This window comes from Cervus elaphus, chromosome 26, assembly GCF_910594005.1.
Source record: "Cervus elaphus chromosome 26, mCerEla1.1, whole genome shotgun sequence".
In the NCBI taxonomy this organism is placed as follows: Eukaryota; Metazoa; Chordata; class Mammalia; order Artiodactyla; family Cervidae; genus Cervus; species Cervus elaphus.
This window is the reverse complement of record NC_057840.1, coordinates 35,988,141-36,007,623: the sequence shown is the minus strand read 5'-3', so window position 1 is coordinate 36,007,623 and position 19,483 is coordinate 35,988,141. Positions and strand designations below refer to the sequence as shown.

Below are 19,483 nucleotides of genomic sequence, written 5' to 3'. Positions count from 1 at the left end.
CCAGAGGGGGAGTCAGCATCGTGCTTCCTGGGAATGTAAGCCCTGCACTGAGATTTGAAGGGCCTCTTAGAAAAGAAGTTAAAGAGTGGTTATGGAGGAGGAGTCTTCGTGTGTATACAGCAGGGCGGAGTGCTTGGGGAATATCAGGGAGCTGTTTATGATTAGAGCATTAACTCGGAATGAATAAAAGTCAGAGATCAGCCGGGAGAGACAGGCCTGGGCCATTTCCTGAAGTAAATCCCTAACAATACAGAGGGCTGGGATCCAGGCATAGCCCAGACTGAAATGAGAGCCCTCGATGGGAAGTGACTGCGTTCAGATAAACCTCAGAGAGCCAGGTAGCCAGCCCTCTGAGGGCGCCCAGCGCCATCCCTGAGGATGTGTCAGCTGTGAGCTCTGGTCGGGCGGCTGCTCCAACGTCAACAACCACGCGTTACTCCCCTGTGCTCCTGACTGTCAGAATTCTTTTTTTTTTTTTTTCCCCTGTTTTCTTTAGAGAGTCTCTGGACAAGCTGTCCCAGAGAGGGCAGCTGCTCAGTGAAGAAGGCCACGGCGCTGGGAAAGAAAGCCGCCTGTGTTCCCAGCTCCTCACGAGCTATCAGAACTTACTCCAGATGACCAAGGAGAAGCTCCGCGGCTGCCAGGTGGCCCTGCAGGAGCATGAGGCGCTGGAGGAGGCGCTGCAGAGCATGTGGTCCTGGGTGAAGGGCATGCAAGACAGACTGGCCAGCGCGGAGAGCACCGTGGGGAGCAAAGCCACCTTGGAGAGACGGCTGCTCCAAGTGCAGGTACGCGGGGCCCAGCCTGAGGCCTGCGGAAGACGGCTGGATTAGACTCAGGTGTTTGGGGTGTCCCTGGTGGCTCAGACGGTAAAGAATCTGCCTGCAATGCAGGAGACCTGGGTTTGACCCCTGGGTGGGGAAGATCCCCTGGAGAAGGGAATGGCTACCCACTCCAGTAGTTTTGTCTGAAAAATCCTATGGATAGAGGAGCCTGGTGGGCTACGGTCTTGGAGTCACAGAGTCAGACATGACTGAGCGATTAATACACACACACACACACACACACACACACACACACACACACACACACACACACACAGGTGTTTGAGTTACATCCTCATCGTTCAACTATGAGCCTTCTCAGGATTATGTGGGCAAAATGGTTTGGAGGGATTGTTTTTCTCTTCTGTCAAAGAATATTTTTGTTCTAATAGCTTTAAAATAATTTTTAAAAAATTTTTAGTAAACATTTGTAGCAAACATTATGAATACCTACTCTACTCCAAGCACCATGCAAGTTGATTGGAATATAGAGACAAAAATTAGTTCTTGCTTTCTAGAAGTTCCCAGTTAGTGGAAGAGATCAAGTGAATTGTTACTTTCAGGGCAGCCTGTATGGAGGGGCTGTGAATGAAGTACGGAGGAGGCCACAGACCAGCCTGCAGTCAGTCAAGTTTCCTTTGAAAGGCAGAAATTAAGCAGGCAATGGAAATAGGGACCTGTCAAGTTTTGGACAAGGGTGTCTTCATTTTCAAAATGATTTCTCTTTACTCTGATGCAAAATTCAATAAAGTTCCACTTCTAGGCTTATAGTCCAAAGTTTTCCAAGAACTTAAATCAGAGTTAATCTCTGACTTCTAGACTCCTGGACTTCTAATATTTAAGGATGGTGTTATAGGGCCATAGGGTCCAGAGTTTGATATTTTTGGTGTCTTTTCTTTTTAAGGTAAGGTGTGCCTTAGCTTGATTCTCATGGGAAACAACACATCAGAAGGTTTTAGTAATCCTGCTTATGATTATTCATTCTTCCTTCACAGGAAATTCTCCTGATGAAAGGTGAAGGGGAAGTTAAGTTGAACATGGCCATTGGCAAAGGGGAACAGGCCTTGAGAAGTAGCAACAAGGAGGGTCAGAAGGTGATCCAGACTCAGCTACAGACCCTTAAAGATGTGTGGGCTAACATCATGGGCTCCTCCGTCCATGCCCAGAGGTACGGAGCCTATTTTTAGTGTGTATTTGCCTGAATCAAACCCAGTGGCTTAGTAAAGTGATGGAGTAGTGCTGAAGGTATCCTGCAAGAGAGTTACCAAGCATGTTATTTTAGATAGTTGTATGGATGCCTGTCTTTGCCTCATTGAATTTTCTGTAACTGCAATGGCTGGTTTTGTTTGCTTGCTTGCTTTGTGTGTGTGTGTGTGTGTGATATTTACATCTCCCATAACATCTCTCATGGAATCTGGCACACATGGGCTTAATCAGATGCCTCCTCTAAATTCATGAAAGAAAGAATATGTGGTCTTTAACAACTTTTTGCTTTTTAAGGAAAGTTAAGTCATTGGCAACTTTTGAGCTTACATACAAATCTTTTTCTCAACTGAAGTAATATCCCTGACAATGGGGTTGCAGAGATGTTTGGAGAGTATGTGATCGCCCCAGTGATGGGCTATCCTGACATTTAGAGTAAGGCCAGGGGAACCAACCTCCTGCTATGTGTGAACACTTTCACATGAGCAACAACCAGACCACATGGCCCCATTGCATTAGATGCTGATGAGAAAATAGAGAAGATGCTAATTTTTACACACGGTGTTATTGTTGTTGTGTTATATTTATGACTGAAAGACTTTCATCTCCCTCTTCTCAGAGGATCTACAAATAATCTGACTGGCTGGTTGGACAAATGACTTTCAATCAGTATTATACTAACACACATTCCAGAAGTCACATTCTAAAGGTTATATGTACTGTTTAATCACTGAAGAAGTGTGTGCTCACATGATCTTCATAACTAGATAAACAGAAGATTAGAGCTCATCGCAAAACAACACTCCAGTTACTCACTGCCGTGTAAACAGTGGACTGTGTGACAGCTAAAATTTGTGGAGTTGTATTTTGTTTTGTTTCCTTTAAATGTGGAGGGTAGGTGGTAACTCCAGAAGTCAGCAGGACTCTGAATCTTCATCACAACTCATGGTCAGCAAAGAAAAAAAAATCAGATTCCACAGTTCCCTTATTCTATAGATCAGACTGCTAGAGCATGAACTAAACTCCCCAATGCTTGACAACAGGCCAACTTCATAAAAGTAAATAAGAACACGGGTGAATATTTTCCGGATGTTAGAATAACATGTTAAATACAGGAAGCAGATTTAAATCCTTGATTCTTCTCTTTCAGCAAGGAATTAACTTTGGCAACTGCATTCTGAGCAGTAGCAGTGCTCAAATTATTGTGCTAAAATAATGAAAGAAAGTAGTTTTTGCCCTCTCAGTGCTCAAAAGCTAGGGTAGGATACATTAAAAAAAAAACCAAGCCTCTGACTCAGATTGTGTTCCTAAGATGCTGTGGACTGTAGAAGAAAGTAGGGCTTGGATGGCTTCTGGAGAAGTGAGATGGATTTGGACTTTCCAGAAAATTATTTGCAGAATGAATAGGGCTTTAAGGGATATATGATGAGGTTTATATTGGTGCAAAAGGGAAAAATTTGAGCAAAAGAAACAATTTGAAAGTATGTTCACCACAGATATAACTTCAGGATCATAGAATTATATGCAAGGAAGAGTGGGAGGAGTCACTAAAGATAAGTTAGAATAGTTTGCAAAGCTAAATGTTGGAGGTATTTTAAAAATGCCAGTCTGGAGAGCCTTTTAGTTGACTATTGGGAGAGCTATTGACTTGACTCTTAACTTAGGTGACTATATTTCTAATACTGTTAGCACATTGAGCCTTCATCCCTTCACACATTCAACACAGAAACACTAAACGTTATAAATTATATCTGTAAGTGAAAAAATCAATCTAATTATGTCATTTACCCAAAAGAATACTTTACATTTTGAATTCCATTATCTTTAACTTTAATAGGATAAACTAAATCCAAGAAAATACAGAATTGATGTATATTAAATAAAATTTAACTGGTACCCCGAGGCTGATGTTTTGACAATGTAACATGTATATGTATCTATTCATTTAGGGCAATTAACATTTGGAAGACAAATCTCCAGATGCATATGTGACTAAGACATCTTCAAATTGTGGCATAAATTTATTTTTATTTGGAAGATGCTGTGTTGTAGGTCAGAAGAGTAATGTTTTCCCCTTCGCTTAAAAGCAGTGTTTTCATCACTTACAGTACCATTCAGTAAAAGAGCTTACATGGATGCAATGCCCTCATGATTGGTTTTTAGTAGAAACATGACGATAACTTATTTTTGTAATATGTGACATTGATTCTAGCACTTTAGAGTCTGTGATTAGCCAGTGGAATGACTATCTAGAGTGGAAAAACCAGTTGGAGCAGTGGATGGAATCGGTGGATCAAAAAGTAGAACATCCCTTGCAACTACAGCCTGGTCTGAAAGAGAAGTTTTCCCTCCTGGATCACTTTCAGTCCATTGTATCGGAGGCAGAAGATCATTCTGGAGCCCTGCAGCGACTCACCGCAAAGGCCAGGGAGCTCTACCAGAAGACTGAGGATGAGACTTTCAAGGATACGGCTCAGGAGGAACTGAAAACACAGTTTAATGACATACTGACCGTTTCCAAGGTTAGTGCTTTATAGCAAAGGAAAAACGTCAAGGTTCAGGTAAAGAATACACTGTAGGTTAAATTTTTAGGGGAATTGGTGTGGAGGTTGCAAGGGAGGCTGAAGAGGGAGGGGATATAGATATATATATATAATATATATATTATATATACATTATGTATATATATAATATACACACATGGCTCAATCGCTTTGTTGTATAGCAGAAGTCAACACATTGTAAAGAAATTATTCTCCAATTAAAAATTTTAAAAATAGAAATAAAAAATCAAACTATATCTTTAGTGAACAGGTATATTACATAAAGAGTCATTTCTCACCAATGGATGCCCATGAATTTTTCTTTTTAGCAATTTTGGGATTATTTTTTATTCTTTGTTTTTCATCTTTCTCCACTCAGAATGTTAATCAACCCATTTCTTTTCTTTGTAAGGCTGTCTGAGACTCAATTGTCAGTTTAGAGTTCTTCTGCTTTTGCTGCCACTTATATTTGCTATATTAGGTGCAAGTCTATTTATGTCCCAGATTTCAGTCATGTACCAAGTATTCTATTTCTCATTTTAGTAAAACCTTCATGTTTCTGTTCTCCAAGAAATCGGCTCCTTTGTGTAATATGAAGATTTTCTTTCAATTCTATCTCTGAATCATTACTTTTCTTCGTGACTTTTCTTTTGTATATATATGAGAATGTTAAAGAAAATAAAGGAGAGGATTTTTTTCCCTCTCTTGGCTTCCTTTGGGGAACTCTCTTTGTCTTATTAGTACTACAGTTTTTAACATACGTGTTAGTTTATCTTAATTTTTATTTTGGTAATGATTAAGAGCTATGACTCGAGTTAAAAAGACCTACAAATTTGAATTCTGGCTTTGATTTTTTTCAGATGCATGACTTTGGGCATGTTACTTAACCTCTGTAACCCCTAAAGGTCCCTTCTCATAATATAGTTAAATAATAATATCTACCTCACATAGCTGTTATGAGGATTAAATGAGCAAATTTATTTTAAGTGCTGAGCAGAATACTGTACAGGCAACAGAATATAGTAAGGGTAACACAAATAATTTCTTGAACAATAAGAACAGTTATAATAATAGTAATAATTAAGTGGATTATTAGTGAGGGATGTTAGTCAACATTCATTAAGCATAGGTTTTTATTCTAAGCTAAACCAAAGAAAACTTAAAGGACAATGATTGCTTCTTCACAGTCTTTCAGTCTAATTAAGATTCGATTTTTTTCAGTTTGAGATATTAGAGAAAATTCGAGAACAAGAAAAAAAAATCTTTTAAGATCATTAAGACACCTGTTGCCTTGTCTGATTTCGGATTCTCAATAATGACTACTGTTAAAGTACTCTTCTTTCTCTACCAGGAGAAAATGAGGAAAGTAGAAGAGATTGTGAAAGACCATCTCATGTATTTAGATGCAGTCCAAGAATTCATGGATTGGCTCCATTCAGCAAAGGAAGAACTTCATCGGTGGTCAGATATGTCAGGAGATTCACCAGCCACCCAGAAAAAATTATCTAAAATTAAGGTCAGAAAATAGACAGATGGTATGACTGCATTGGTTCTTGGGTATCACATTCCTGTGATGAAGATTCTGTGGATTAGATTATTTAAAATAGTTTCTTCCTGTTTTCTATTTGTTGGTATTTATTACTTTGTACCTCATTAATCAAAAATATAAGTAGGAGAAAAAAGGAAATTCAAAACATTGTACACTTGTGAGAAAAATGGACCACTGTCCATGGATGCGTCTGTGTGCAAATGTTCTCATTACTATAGCATCAAAGCCTATGAAATATGCCCCAGATTGGTGAGCTGGCAAAACCAGATACTATTTACTAGCACAGTGGAAGAAAAGTTTACAAAGTAACTTGGTTAAAAGTATTTGAATAATTCACTTATTTTATTCTGCTTTCTTAGCCAACAGTATGACAACATAGTAGAAAACAGTAATTTTAAGGGCATTAAAATAGGTTCCTGCTTATAAGGTCTACTTAAAAAAAAAAGAAGTTCACATATCTGAGGGAGCTGCAACAAGTATATTTCTATTTACTTGAATATTAAATTGCATTGATGTCCTCTCTGTGGAAGTAATAGATTTTAATCTGAGAACCAGGAAATGGTGATATTTTCAGTTGTTTAGTTGTACATGAGGAAATGTTGGAATACATAGTATAAATGTGGTCAGGAATAGAAGACTGGGATTGTGTTCTGATACCTGGAAATCAGAATATAAAAATACTCATTAATAATAGCAACAATAACTACATTTTGAAAGTTTACTTTTAAATGTTCAGAAAGTATTATCTTATTTAAATCTTACTATGACTGCACAGGTTTTAAATGAGATAACCACAGAAAGCCACTTCTAAAATTCTTATTACCTGTGTGATTCCATAAAATGATTTGCTATATTATATACTTCACTAATATTTTGATTTATTCGTTCATTCATTCACCCATTCATCTATCCATTGTATTCAACGAAGGTTGTATAACCCTTAAGGAACTTGAAGTGTGGGTGGGAATGAATATGCACAAACTGATGCTTATAAAATCATACAGCAAATGTAACCCTAGCTCACGAGTTCAGGCTCTAGAATCAGACCCTGATGCTACATCTTATCTCTACTGCTTTTCTTAGGGCAAGTTACTTGTCCTCAAGCCTCAAAGTCTTTCTTCATCGGTAAAAATCATAGTAACAATAGTACCTGCCTCACAGAGTCATTTTGAGGGCTAAATTAGATCATGTGCCTAAAGCATTTTAGCAGTCCAGGAGCTAAGTCATAAATTTGTATTAAAATTAACAAAAATAATAGATCCATAAATATATAAACATCAGAATAGATTCTATATAAGAATATTCTTATATAGAATTCTTAGATTCTATATAAGAATCTATTCTTAGCAAGAAATACCACTATTTTACTTAATTAGCAATACATAAATTTGTCTTATCTTTTGGGGTACTTGTGTGCTTTAAGCCTAAAAGTTGCAGTTAAATTGTTGAATTTCTAGTGAGGTTCTCAAAAGTAAGAAGAATAGTAATAAATGAATGCTGTGTAAAGGTTATTTTGAGCTTTCCGTTTAAATATGTCTGTGAATGATTTATTTTAGTTACTATAAAAATATTTAGTTAACATGCTGAAAGTGAAAGTCACTCAGCTGTGTCCAACTCTTTGCGACCCCATGGACCATACAGTTCATGGAATTCTCCAGGCCAGGATACTGGAGTGGGTAGCTGGTCCCTTCTCCAGGGGATCTTCCCAACCCAGGGATCAAACCCAGGTCTCCTGGATTGCAGGCGGATTGTTTATCAGCTAAGCCACAAGGGAAGACCAAGAATACTGGAGTGGGTAGCCTATCCCTTCTCCAGCAGATCTTCCTGACCCAGGAATTGAACCGGGGTCTCCTGCATTGCAGGCGGATTCTTTACCAACTGATTTATTGGGGAAGCCCACATACTGAACCATTCCATACTGAAAATATGAAAATATTAACGTACTGAAGTATTTGAAATTGAGGAGGGCTTATTCTTTTGTTGTGATGGCTTAGCTTGATTCCTAGTGGAACAGAAGTGTTGTTTAAGCCACTACCTCTGGGAAGGAGATGGAAATGGGGTAGAGACAAGAGCAGAGGACAGTTCTGCCGCAATCCTTGTTCACTTGTCTTGATGTCAACTCAGGGAAAAATAAGATTCGCACATTTACAGGAGCAATACACCACAGGCAAACATTTAAATTACTATCCAAATAGTTTCACATATTCAAACAACACCGGATTTCAGGGTTCCCCTTTCAGGCTGTTGCGGATTCCTCAATTTACTTCGCCACAAACCTTGACGCTCACAATGGTAAGCCTCTACTATAATAACTCAGGAGGGGGCGGATGAATTGAATCCGGTTCCTTGTGGCACACTTGCTAAAACTTCCTAGCAGGACAGGGTCCCCCTCTGTACACATTTGGAAACTTGCAGGCCAAGTGACTCAGAGCCTCCTCGGTTGCCATGGTGATGTTCCATTACAGGAGCTGATGGATTCCAGAGAGATTGGTGCAAGCCGCCTAAGCAGAGTGGAGTCTCTGGCCCCTGCCGTGAAACAGAACACGACTGCCAGTGGCTGTGAGCTCTTGGACACGGAGATGCAGGCCCTGCGTGCGGACTGGAAGCAGTGGGAAGACAGCGTTTTCCAAACGCAGACCAGCTTGGAGAACCTGGTTAGCCAAATGGCCCTTTCGGAGCAGGAGTTCTCAGGCCAAGTGGCTCAGCTGGAGCAGGCCCTCGAACAGTTTAGTGCCCTCCTGACAAGCTGGGCGCAGCAGTTAGCCCTCCTGGAAGGCAAGAACACAGATAAGGAGCTAGTGGAATGCTGGCAGAAGGGCCGGGTAAGTTGGCTTCCTGTTTTCTGCTGGGGGGTTATGCTAAAATGTTTGCCTCTCTTCATTGCTAAAAAAAAAAAAAAATCCTTGCTAACTAAAAACATGCAACATTCAGACTTGGAAAAATAAGTATTAATCTAATTAAATTTGTAAAGCTGCTCCATTTCCTTTTTTCATAAATCAAAGTACTGTGAAAATATAGACATAAGGGAGAAAGAGGTTTTTTTTCCTTTTTATCATAAGAAGCGTTTATTGATAGTGGGAATATTTTACTTTCATTCTTATGGTGTAAGAGTTTGTAATGTTGTTTTCAGCTCTTCAGTCTGAAAAAAGTGGCCTGTGGGTAGAGGCATAAATAGACAGAGAGTCAGAGCTGTTTTTCTGCCAGGGAATTATTTCCAACAATTAAATGATGGAATTTATAGCTTTGAAAGAAATGTTTGGTGATCTCCTAAAGCACAACTAATAGTTTTCACCCTGATTAGCTCTCCTGTGTGTGGATTTGACGGCTGTGTTTGAATTAATCCGTTAACAGAACTCCTAGTCATGTTCACCAGTTGCCTTGTGAACTTTTTTTTTTAAAACTAATAACTGCCCTTTCAGAATGTGAGGAAGGAAAACATAAAAGGAAGAGTGAATAATGGGCAGAAGCTTGAAATCGTCTTTCTTTCTTTTACTGTTAAATAGTGTCTCAGAAAGCCTTTCGATATGTGCAGTTTTAGAGTGCTCTGAATCGTGGTTGTCCTTAAAAGGAAGTTTAGTAAACTTCTCTGTTTCTATTTATGTTATATTCATTTCAAAATATCTCCAGCCAGTAAGAAAGTCCTGTAGTGTTTCCAGCACTGTCTTGTTTTAAATCAAGTATTTGAAACAAATATAGCACCACAAAATAAAACTTTATAATCATCTCTTATACTATTCTATTTATAAGGCTTCTAGGATTTTTGTTTGTTTTTTTTGCCTTTCCTATCCTTTAGGCTTAAGCTCTAGAATAAAGCACAGAAAGTAGTTCTGTCAAACAGGGACAAGGAAGTCGGTAATTGTCCCATGTGGTCAATATTATTCACTCTAGTATAAAAAAATGAGTTATAATGCTTTAGTTCTTTTGTGTTTCCTTTTCTTTCTCTTCCATTAATATGATGAAATTTTTTAAAAGGAAAGATTTGGTTATATTTAGATTGAATTACTATTTTGAGCTATCTTTTTTTATTGATACTACTAATGAAAGTAATAGGTAAAACCTATAAAAATGTGCATGTTAATGAAAAGAGAATATGGACTTTCTTTTTTTTGCTTTAGAAGTCCAATTACCTTGAAGTTTGTTTAAATGAAGAGAAAAAGGTCATAATGTTTTCATGAAATACATACTTTGTTCTTTAAGTAACACTTGTGACAAATAACATAAATAATTAAGGAATGCTGCACTTGTGATCCATAGAAAACACTAACATTTTGGGTTATACATAATTTAAAGAAACATCCCAAACACTTTTCGAAATATTGTAGTAGCCAATACATAGAGGCATGCCTTAGGTGGCCATAGGAATGTAATTCAGAAAATTAAGGGGGGGAAAAAAGTACTGGAACTATTTAATTTATTCAAAATCATTGAGCAAGAAAACCAACCTTGAACTTCCATACTGATTTTACAGACCTTGTATATAGTGCCTTGACTTAAATTCAAGAGCAAAAGTTAAGACTCTCCTCTTTTACTTTTGGTAGACAACTGCATGGTGAACTAAGATAACGTTTCTCCCTGGATTTTACCTGAGAGTGGCCTTTTTAATTTTCTATTTAAAAGAGGACAGGTTTGGCACATTTATACTAATGTTAAACCAATGTTAACATTTCTTGGAATCTCAAGAAGAGAATACAGATTTTTATTTGTGCTGGTAATCCAAAGTTGCCAGCCCTTCGCTTAGATCTACTTCCAGTTTTGGCTCCAAAGTTCATACTTTAGATGATAATACTACATCACCTCCCAATATTCAGATTTCCTTTTATTTTTAATAATGATATTTTAATCTTAAAACAGATAACATTATGCAATACACCTTAAACTTATACAGTGCTATATGTCAATTATATCCCAATAAAACCAGAAAAAATAAAAGATAAAAACAGATAATAAATTTTCTCACCACACATAAAAAAAGAAATGGTAATTATGTGATGGGATAGAGGTGTGAGCTAATGATCTAGTGATAATCATTTACAATATATAAGTGTACCTTATCAACACGTTGTACACCTTAAGTTTATACAATATTATCAATTGCATTTCAATAAAGCTAGGAAAAGCTTTTAATTTTAAAAAATAATGATAATACTTCCATCACGAATGGATGCATAGGACATTTTACAAAATAATGGATTTGCCAGGGTTCTCTGACATTGTTTTGTTGTTTGTTGGAGGTGGGGATTGTCATTGTTGAAAATCACAGTAATAAACATAAAATTCCACAAGTGTTTATTCTCTATTCCACAATTAAATGATGAGACTCAAGAAATCTTTAAAAAATAAAAATGGATCATCATCTATAAACTACGTTAAATCATGTTGCAGAGTATCTTATTCACTGTGTTTGCAAAACTCATATTTATTTAATTTCCAAGGTTATTAACCTTAGAGATTTAACAATTTTATTAACCTATAGAACCTCTAAGGTGGGGAAAATACATTTTAAGACTTAACTGAAACAGAATTATACAACCTGATATTTATAAAATGAAAGACTGCTAAAATGCTTTAATTTATGATATGTTTAGTGTAGTCAAGTTGCTCAGTCATGTCCGACTCTTTGTAACCCCATGGACTGTAGCCTACAAGGCTCCTCTGTCCATGGAATTTTTCAGGCAAGAATACTGGAGTGGGTTGTCATTTCCTTCTCCAGGGGATCTTCCCAACCTGGGGATAGAACCCAGGTCTCCCACATTGCAGGCAGACGCTTTACCATCTGAGCCACCAGGGGAGGTGATTTTTTTTTTTTTTTTAGTAAAACTTTTTAGTCAAAAGCTTTTCACTTTTCATATCATCTAATTTATAAATGACTATTTTGAATCTCTGGCTCTTTTTACTTTTTTGTAGTAAATTCTTTAGTTCTTATAACATTTTCCCTTAAATAAAAGGTTCAATGTGGTGAAAAATAGTAGTTACTAGTGTTTGGAGTTTTGGAGAGAAACTTTCTAGTTATTATGTGTGAATTTCATGAATAAAAACATCGTATACTCCTCTGTAGCCCAGCCACTAACCTAAATAAAGAATTTTAAAACCAAGGGAACTTCATCCCTCCTCTGAGAATCACAGTTTAGGTGGAAAGGCCAAGAAGTTCAAGACCAGTGGGGACGCTGGCTGGTGATGAGTGCAGACCAGATGCTGTGTGTCCTCAAGACAATCCCCTAAGAGGTGGGACAGAGAGCAGAGAATCCTTAGAGGAGCCCTGATTTGAGCTGAGTCTTGATTACAAATTGATCAGATGGGAGAGGTGGAGGAACAGTATCAAGATCCAGAATTACTGAGGAATGAGAAAAACACAGGCAACAACTGGAGAATGGGATTCACAATCAGAGAACATTTTGCCATTCGGGAGTAGACAGGGGTGTTGAGAGTCACGAAGCAGAGGGAAAGAGAGCGGATTAAAAGCGTTAAGACATATAATAGGGGGGAGTTGAGGATCTGCAGGGGGCGTAAAAAAAAAAAAAAAAAGACATATAATAGACCAGACCTCGTTCATCTTGTGTGGAGTGAGAAGTTTTCTGATTCAGATCAGTGGGAGGACAGTGGTGCCATTTTCTAGGATGAGAAATACAACACAGACCTACTTTGTTGAGAGGCCTGGTTTTCCTACAAATCTAGGCCATGTCTTGATAAATATCTCTGAGAACAATAATAGTAACAGCAACAGCTATCTGAGTAGTTACTCATCTTCTTGCCCCTCCTCCTTAATATTTTTTTTTTTTTAGCTTGGAGATAATATTATCTACATAGCCCCACTTAAATAGCCTGCTGTCTTTACTAATTATATCTTCCCTTGTGGCTCAGATGGTGAAGCGTCTGCCCACAATGAGGGAGACCTGGGTTTGATCCCTGGGTTGGGAAGATCCTCTGGAGAAGGAAATGGCAACCCACTCCAGTACTGTTGCCTGGAAAATCTCATGGACGGAGGGCCCAGTAGGCTACAGTCCATGGGGTTGCGAAGAGTCGGACTCGACTGAGTGACTTCACTTCACTTTACTAATTAAGGCACTTGATGTGCCAGGAACTGTGCTAAGTATTTGACACTGAAGATCTCACGTGATCCTTGTGACAATGCTATAAGAGAACTCTGATTGCAAAGCACCTTGTGTAACTTAGTAGACCATGTGGTTTCAGAGGTGTCCTTGTCAAGTCCCAACACTTTGCTTTGGATTAAAGATTCACAATATTGTGATTAATCACGTCTCTCTCTCTCTCTCATCCATTAAATTGTGAGCTCTTCAAGTACAAAAATCATAACTTTAGTTGTTTCAAGAGTGCCAGAATCCAGCAAAATGATTGATACATACCAGATATTTAGCAGATATTTGATGACTAGATGAATGAAACTATGAAAGGAATAAATTACTAGTTAAATTAGACCTCTGGAATATAAGAAATTCTTAATGTAAAAGTTAACTGTATATATACTACATAAATTCAGTTGCTACATGTATTTTTTAATCCAAAATTAGTATTGCTTTGCTTTGAAATGATTTCTCTTCACCTTTAAACGGTATATACCCATGCACATCTTCTGATGGCCTAGACAGAATGTTTTTGAACAATTTAGGCTATTCTTGTTTTTCTTTTTCTCGTTCCACTTTAAGTTACTTGAACACTTGATCATTTGACTATCCAGCAATGCTGGATACTTGAGAACCTAGCTCTTCCTAGAAAAAGATGCAAAATAACCAAGGGCTATCATCTGCCAGGGGGAATCCTGAAAATAGACCTCGTCTCTTTACTGAATCTACTGTGTTGGTTCTTCCTTCAGTAAGAATTTATTATGTGATCTATGCATGTATAATACTAGGATGTGGAAATTACCCAGTTTAAACACTTGCTTCTCTGCCTTGTTATTTCCTGATAGGAGATACTGGATGCTCTACAAAAAGCAGAGCCTCAGACAGAGAATCTCAAGTCTCAACTGAATGAGCTTTGTCAATTTTCCAGAGACCTGAGTACATACAGCGGAAAAGTTTCTGGCTTGATTAAAGAGTATAATTGGTGAGCATAAACCTTACTGGCATTCAAAATATTTTTATACAAATAAGAAGTCAGAGGTTTGTTTAAGTTGTGAGTTCAGTAATAATATAAATTAATCTTTAAATATATTACCAATTGGTATGAGTACATACTAAGAGCTGTTGATTTTCTCGAACATTATTTTGATCTACTTGACCACGTTTTTTCTCCCGTTAAATGCTTCAAATCATGGTTCCAGTCTTTGTTTGCAAGCTTCCAAGGGCTGTCAGAATAAAGAACAGATTTTACAGCAAAGATTTCTGAGAGCCTTCAAGGATTTCCAACAGTGGTTGGTTAACGCAAAGATCACAACTGCTAAGTGCTTTGACATACCTCAAAATATCAATGAAGTTTCAACGAGTCTTCAGAAAATACAGGTGAGAGTGTGATCAATTAATTCTAATAATGGTGCTGAAAATTCTCTAGCGGTCCAGTGGTTAGGACTCTGTGCTTCTACTGCAGGGGACATGCGTGTGTTCAGTCCCTGGTCAGGGAACCAAAATCTCACAAACCATATGGCCAGAAAAGAAAATATGTAATAACAGTGCCTCCAGGTGACTCAGAGGTAAAGAATCCACTTGCCAGTGCAGGAGACTCGAGTTCAATCCCAGTATCAGGAAGATCCCCTGGAGGAGATTTTTGGCAACCCACTCCAGTATTCCTGCCTGGAAAATTCCATGAACAAAGGAGCCTGGCAGTCTACTGTCCGTGGGGTCCCAAAGAGTCAGACGTAACTAAATGACTAAGTGTGCGTCACTGACTTCTAGGTCTTATTATTACAAGCCTATTAAAGTTTTGCTTGAGAAACTCAGATTTCAAGTAAATCCCTGCTTGAAACAATTGATGTGTAAGTGAAAAGAAACTAGTTCATTCATCTAAATGCATGCTATTTTTGTATATTAATAGGGATTTAGGAGATTATAAAAGCTCTATGTATGTGAGAATCATTGTGCTTGAGCATGCTAGTCAGATTTTCTCATTAATTTTCACAATACCTGTAACAGTTACATAAGATTATTGTTAGATACGATACATACATAATACACTAATGCATAAGAGTATTATTGAACAAATAGGGTAAAAGAATCTTAGTCAATTAATATATGCAACAAAAATTGTTTATTTCTTTTCTTTGATTTTATTGAGAAATAAGTAGGAAATTCATGTATTTTCATGTATAGAGCTTTTTATTGTGCCTAATCTCTTCTTTAAGGAATTTTTGTCAGAAAGTGAAAATGGACAACACAAGCTAAACATGATGCTTTCTAAAGGAGAACTTTTGTGTACTCTGTTGACCAAAGAGAAAGCTAGTGGCATCCAGGCCAAAATGGCAACTGCAAAAGAAGACTGGAAAAATTTTCATTCGAATCTCCACCAAAAGGAGTCTGCTCTGGAGGTATACTATAGCCAACCATGAGGACACGTTCTGTGTTATTTGTTGTTGTTGTTGTTAAAATTCAATGTATTATATCCAGTACATCTAGATATCCTTGTCAGAGATTTTGGTCATCCCTCTCTGAATATGACTGGATAACTGGATAACCTTAAGAATCACCTCAGTGTTGAAGTGTGAACCTCACTGAGGAATTTAATAGCTTCTTGCATGATAGAGGCAGTTATCACAGGCTTGCCCATATACCAGCCCACCAGGAACAACTGGTTTAAGTTTTAAGCAGTGTTATTTAATCTTTACTTGAAGTCCCTCACTTGTGAAAGCTGCTCTAGGAGAACGAAACAAAAATATCCATGCAGGGCTGAAAAATGCTATGGATGAGACAGAATATTATAACTAATGCAGATACCAAGTACTGAATAGTAGACTTTAGGAGTTCAGTATGCAGAGAGACAAAATAATTTTATTCTATCTAGGGATAGCATAACTTGAATTTACTACAATCATAACATAATTATGCCATAATGCAATTATTTTTTTCTTGAAATCATTTGTTTTGTGTACCAACTCTCTTAGAGGAAAGTTAAGAGTCATGGCAAGTATTTTTTTTTTTCCTTTTAAAATGCTTCCTAGTAGGAGAGAGCCTTAATTTAATTATGGCCATAATCGATGAAGGATGGAAAACTAATAATAGAGAATTAATATCTGGAAAGAGAAAATGCATGTTTCCTCAATTCTTCCCTAACCAGAGACCATTGTCATTCTCTACTGTAATAGTGGCTATTATTTCATGGCAGGCATCCTCCATGTAATAGAGAGTAATAACCATTTTGCAGAGGCCCAGATGGCTCAAGTGGTAAAGAGTCTGCCTGCAATGAAGAAGCAACAGGGGATATGGGTTCGATCCCTGGGTTGGGAAGATCCTCTGGAGAAGGAAATGGTAACCCACTCCAGTATTCTTGCCTGTAAAATCCCATGGACAGAAGTGCCTGGTAGGCTACAGTCCATGGGGTCCCAAAGGGTTGGACACAGTTGAGCATCTGACACAGATAAGAGAGCCATCTTTCACTGCCTAGAAATTTGCTCTCAACCCTGCAGGGATCATTAGTGCAGTGTGGCCTGAGCATCTCCTGTCGAAAGCAATGCATATAGTATAGATAATGAGGTTACCAAATTCAAGAAATGTCCAGTAGTACATCAGGAATTGCTTGCCTTCCTGCTTTTCTTATTTTTCTTCCTTCTTTCTTTCCTTTCCTTCTTCCTTCTTTCCTGCCTATTGCCCTTCCTTCCTTACTGTCTTCCCTCCTTTCTTCCTTCACTTTAATTAAGAATACACACAATAATACACATAATAATACTTACTATGTGCCAAGCACTATGTTAGGAATATGAAAGTGTTAACCTTTCCTTCTCCTCAGGGAATTCATTTTCTAGAGAGAGAAACAGTATATAAAGAGATGGTTGCAATATAATATAGGTATACTCAGGGTGTGGGAATCACTCAAAGAAGGATGAAACTGACTCTGGAGAAATCAAGGAAGGTATCCAGAAAGGCGACTTTCTAACTGAATCTGGAAACTAAACATTCTTTGAATTTGCCAAGGCTGACATGCATTTCAGTTAGAAGGAAGTGAATGTGCAGGGCCAGGGTGTTGTTAAGTGTCAGCTATTAGTGGGAGACTTTGAGATGTTTGGCATTCAAGTGAAATATTGTGGGAAGAGCAAGAAAGATAAGACCAAGGATGAAGATTAGGACCTGATAGTAGAATGCCTTGTGTACTAAACAATTTGACCTTGACTCAGATAGGATTCCTTTTCTGAACCCCAAAACAGCACTTATTTTCTCAATTTTGCCAAGGATGCAACATAACCCATACCATTCTAGATGCATAGAAGAGACATTAGTTCATTACATACAATGAATGCTTTAGAACACTAGGGCTTAATTCTAAGATTTAAAAAAGCTGAATGAAGAATCTGCTGGTCTTTCAGAGACAAATATCTCAACTCTCTGGCCATAGTGTAGGCCAGAATGGTAAATAGTAAGTAGCTGGAAGACCAGAGAAAGCTTTTCAAAATGGTCCAGGTGAGAGAGACAAGGGCCTGAATTAAAGAAATGATAATGAATGAGGGATTTCTCTCTAAGAGAAAACATGGCAGGATTTGATAACTGATTTAACAATGGCGTCAAGGAAGGAGAAGTGAAAGTTTAAGTCTTTAGTTTCTCATTTGGAAGATAGCTCGAATGATGATGCCATTCGGGGAGTCTTGAATATGGTAGAAAAAGTGGTTTGGGAAGAGATAGAGAAATTCATTCAGTTTAATATATATTAAATTCGATGGGCCTGCAAGATAACCAGTGGGTAACGGCCAGGAAAATAGCAGCGAACATAAGTGTGACGTTCAAGGGAGAAGCTAGAGCCGCCAAAACAGTGAAGGTGAACATCTATCAGGTGCTGTTGTAGGTGCCCGCTTAGCATGTATTAATGTGTTTAGCCTTCATCACCATATTTCTATTTTATGGATGAGGAAATTAAAAGACTCTAGACTTATTATTAACGTTTCCTCTGGTCCCTAACACTATCTAAAACCTCACAGAATCTGAAGATCCAAATGAAGGACTTTGAAGTAAGCGCTGAGCCTGTGCAGGACTGGCTGAGTAAAACCGAGAAGATGGTTCATGGAAGCAGCAATCGCCTGTATGATCTGCCAGCCAAGAGACGAGAACAGCAGAAACTGCAGGTGACGCGCCCCAGGCTGGTCTGACCCTCCTTCATCTACCACGCATTCAGATCAGGGGCATGGGGGCACCCTGCAGTCAGGCGATGCTGTCCTGAGATTGGGTGCACCCTTTCCTGAGTCCAGAGCTCCTGCTTTCCTTTGAGGTGTAATCTGTCGGGTCCTGGAGCCCTCCATTGTGTGTAGCTTGGAAATACTAACGCCTTTGGGCCACGTCTGTTCCTCTCCAGCGTTTGTTTCCGCGGTCTTGGGGCCAAAGCTTTGTCTGCCGTGTGCTCTGCCCCAGCCTCTTAATCGTGACTTGCTTCTGCTTTTCAGTCTGTCCTTGAGGAAATAAACTGCTACGAGCCTCAGCTCCACAGGCTGAAAGAGAAAGCTCAGCAGCTGTGGGAGGGCCAGGCGGCCAGCAGGAGCTTTGTACACCGGGTGTCGCAGCTGTCTTCTCAGTATCTAGCGCTAAGCAATGTAACAAAGGTAACGCCGGCCGTGTGCTGTGTGTGAGTGCGCGTCCTGGCGGCAGAGCCGTGCCCGGGAGCCCCGGGGGCAGGGCTGAGGCGTGTAAGCGCTCTTCCTAGCCTTGCAACCCCGGCCAAACATGTGTGCTGCGTCATCTCAACGTGCTTGTCTGAAAACAGCAAGGGAGGTTTCAAACATCCAAGAGACTTCCCATCTCTATGGTTACACCAAGGATTCCCTTTAGTCCTGAAATGGTTCCCCAGAGCTCTTATTTTGAAGACTCAAAGCATAAATAGAAGGCAGACTTCAGAGTACTGGGTCTAAAGATACACAGATTAAGTTACTTTCATAAAAACAGAAACTCAAAGCAGTTTTTAAATTTTAGTGGACTCAGCAAGGGTGAGTTTTAAGGTTAGTATTTTTTTTTTTTTTCCATTTGCCTCAATTCTTTATATTTTTTACATAGTCATCAAAGCTGCGTTGATTGAGAGTTTCAGTTCAGAGTCTGGAGCAGAGCTCAAAATTGGCAATGATTCCCATTACGGATGAAAGCTCTTTTCTAACAACTTAGAAAAACAGTAAATAGTATCCCACAGTGACCTCACTTAGAGCATTCAGCAGACCCATCCTAAATTGCAGAGGGCCAGACCACCTTGAATTTTATGGCCTTGTGATATTTGTTCCCTATATTTCTCTT

General features: G+C 38.5%; 1 protein-coding gene across 3 annotated transcripts in view; it reads left to right on the top strand.

The window, feature by feature from the left end:
• SYNE1 (spectrin repeat containing nuclear envelope protein 1) overlaps window positions 1-19,483 on the top strand; it is a 482,339-nt gene that overhangs the window by 229,248 nt on the left and 233,608 nt on the right. For all 3 annotated transcript variants that reach the window (XM_043888326.1, XM_043888327.1, XM_043888325.1), the window contains 10 exons: window positions 497-788; window positions 1,820-1,992; window positions 4,240-4,549; window positions 5,922-6,086; window positions 8,585-8,941; window positions 14,044-14,180; window positions 14,398-14,575; window positions 15,412-15,594; window positions 18,190-18,333; window positions 18,649-18,804. In XM_043888326.1, coding sequence (XP_043744261.1) covers window positions 497-788; window positions 1,820-1,992; window positions 4,240-4,549; window positions 5,922-6,086; window positions 8,585-8,941; window positions 14,044-14,180; window positions 14,398-14,575; window positions 15,412-15,594; window positions 18,190-18,333; window positions 18,649-18,804 — 2,095 coding nt within the window. The remainder of the gene's footprint in view (window positions 1-496; window positions 789-1,819; window positions 1,993-4,239; window positions 4,550-5,921; window positions 6,087-8,584; window positions 8,942-14,043; window positions 14,181-14,397; window positions 14,576-15,411; window positions 15,595-18,189; window positions 18,334-18,648; window positions 18,805-19,483) is intronic.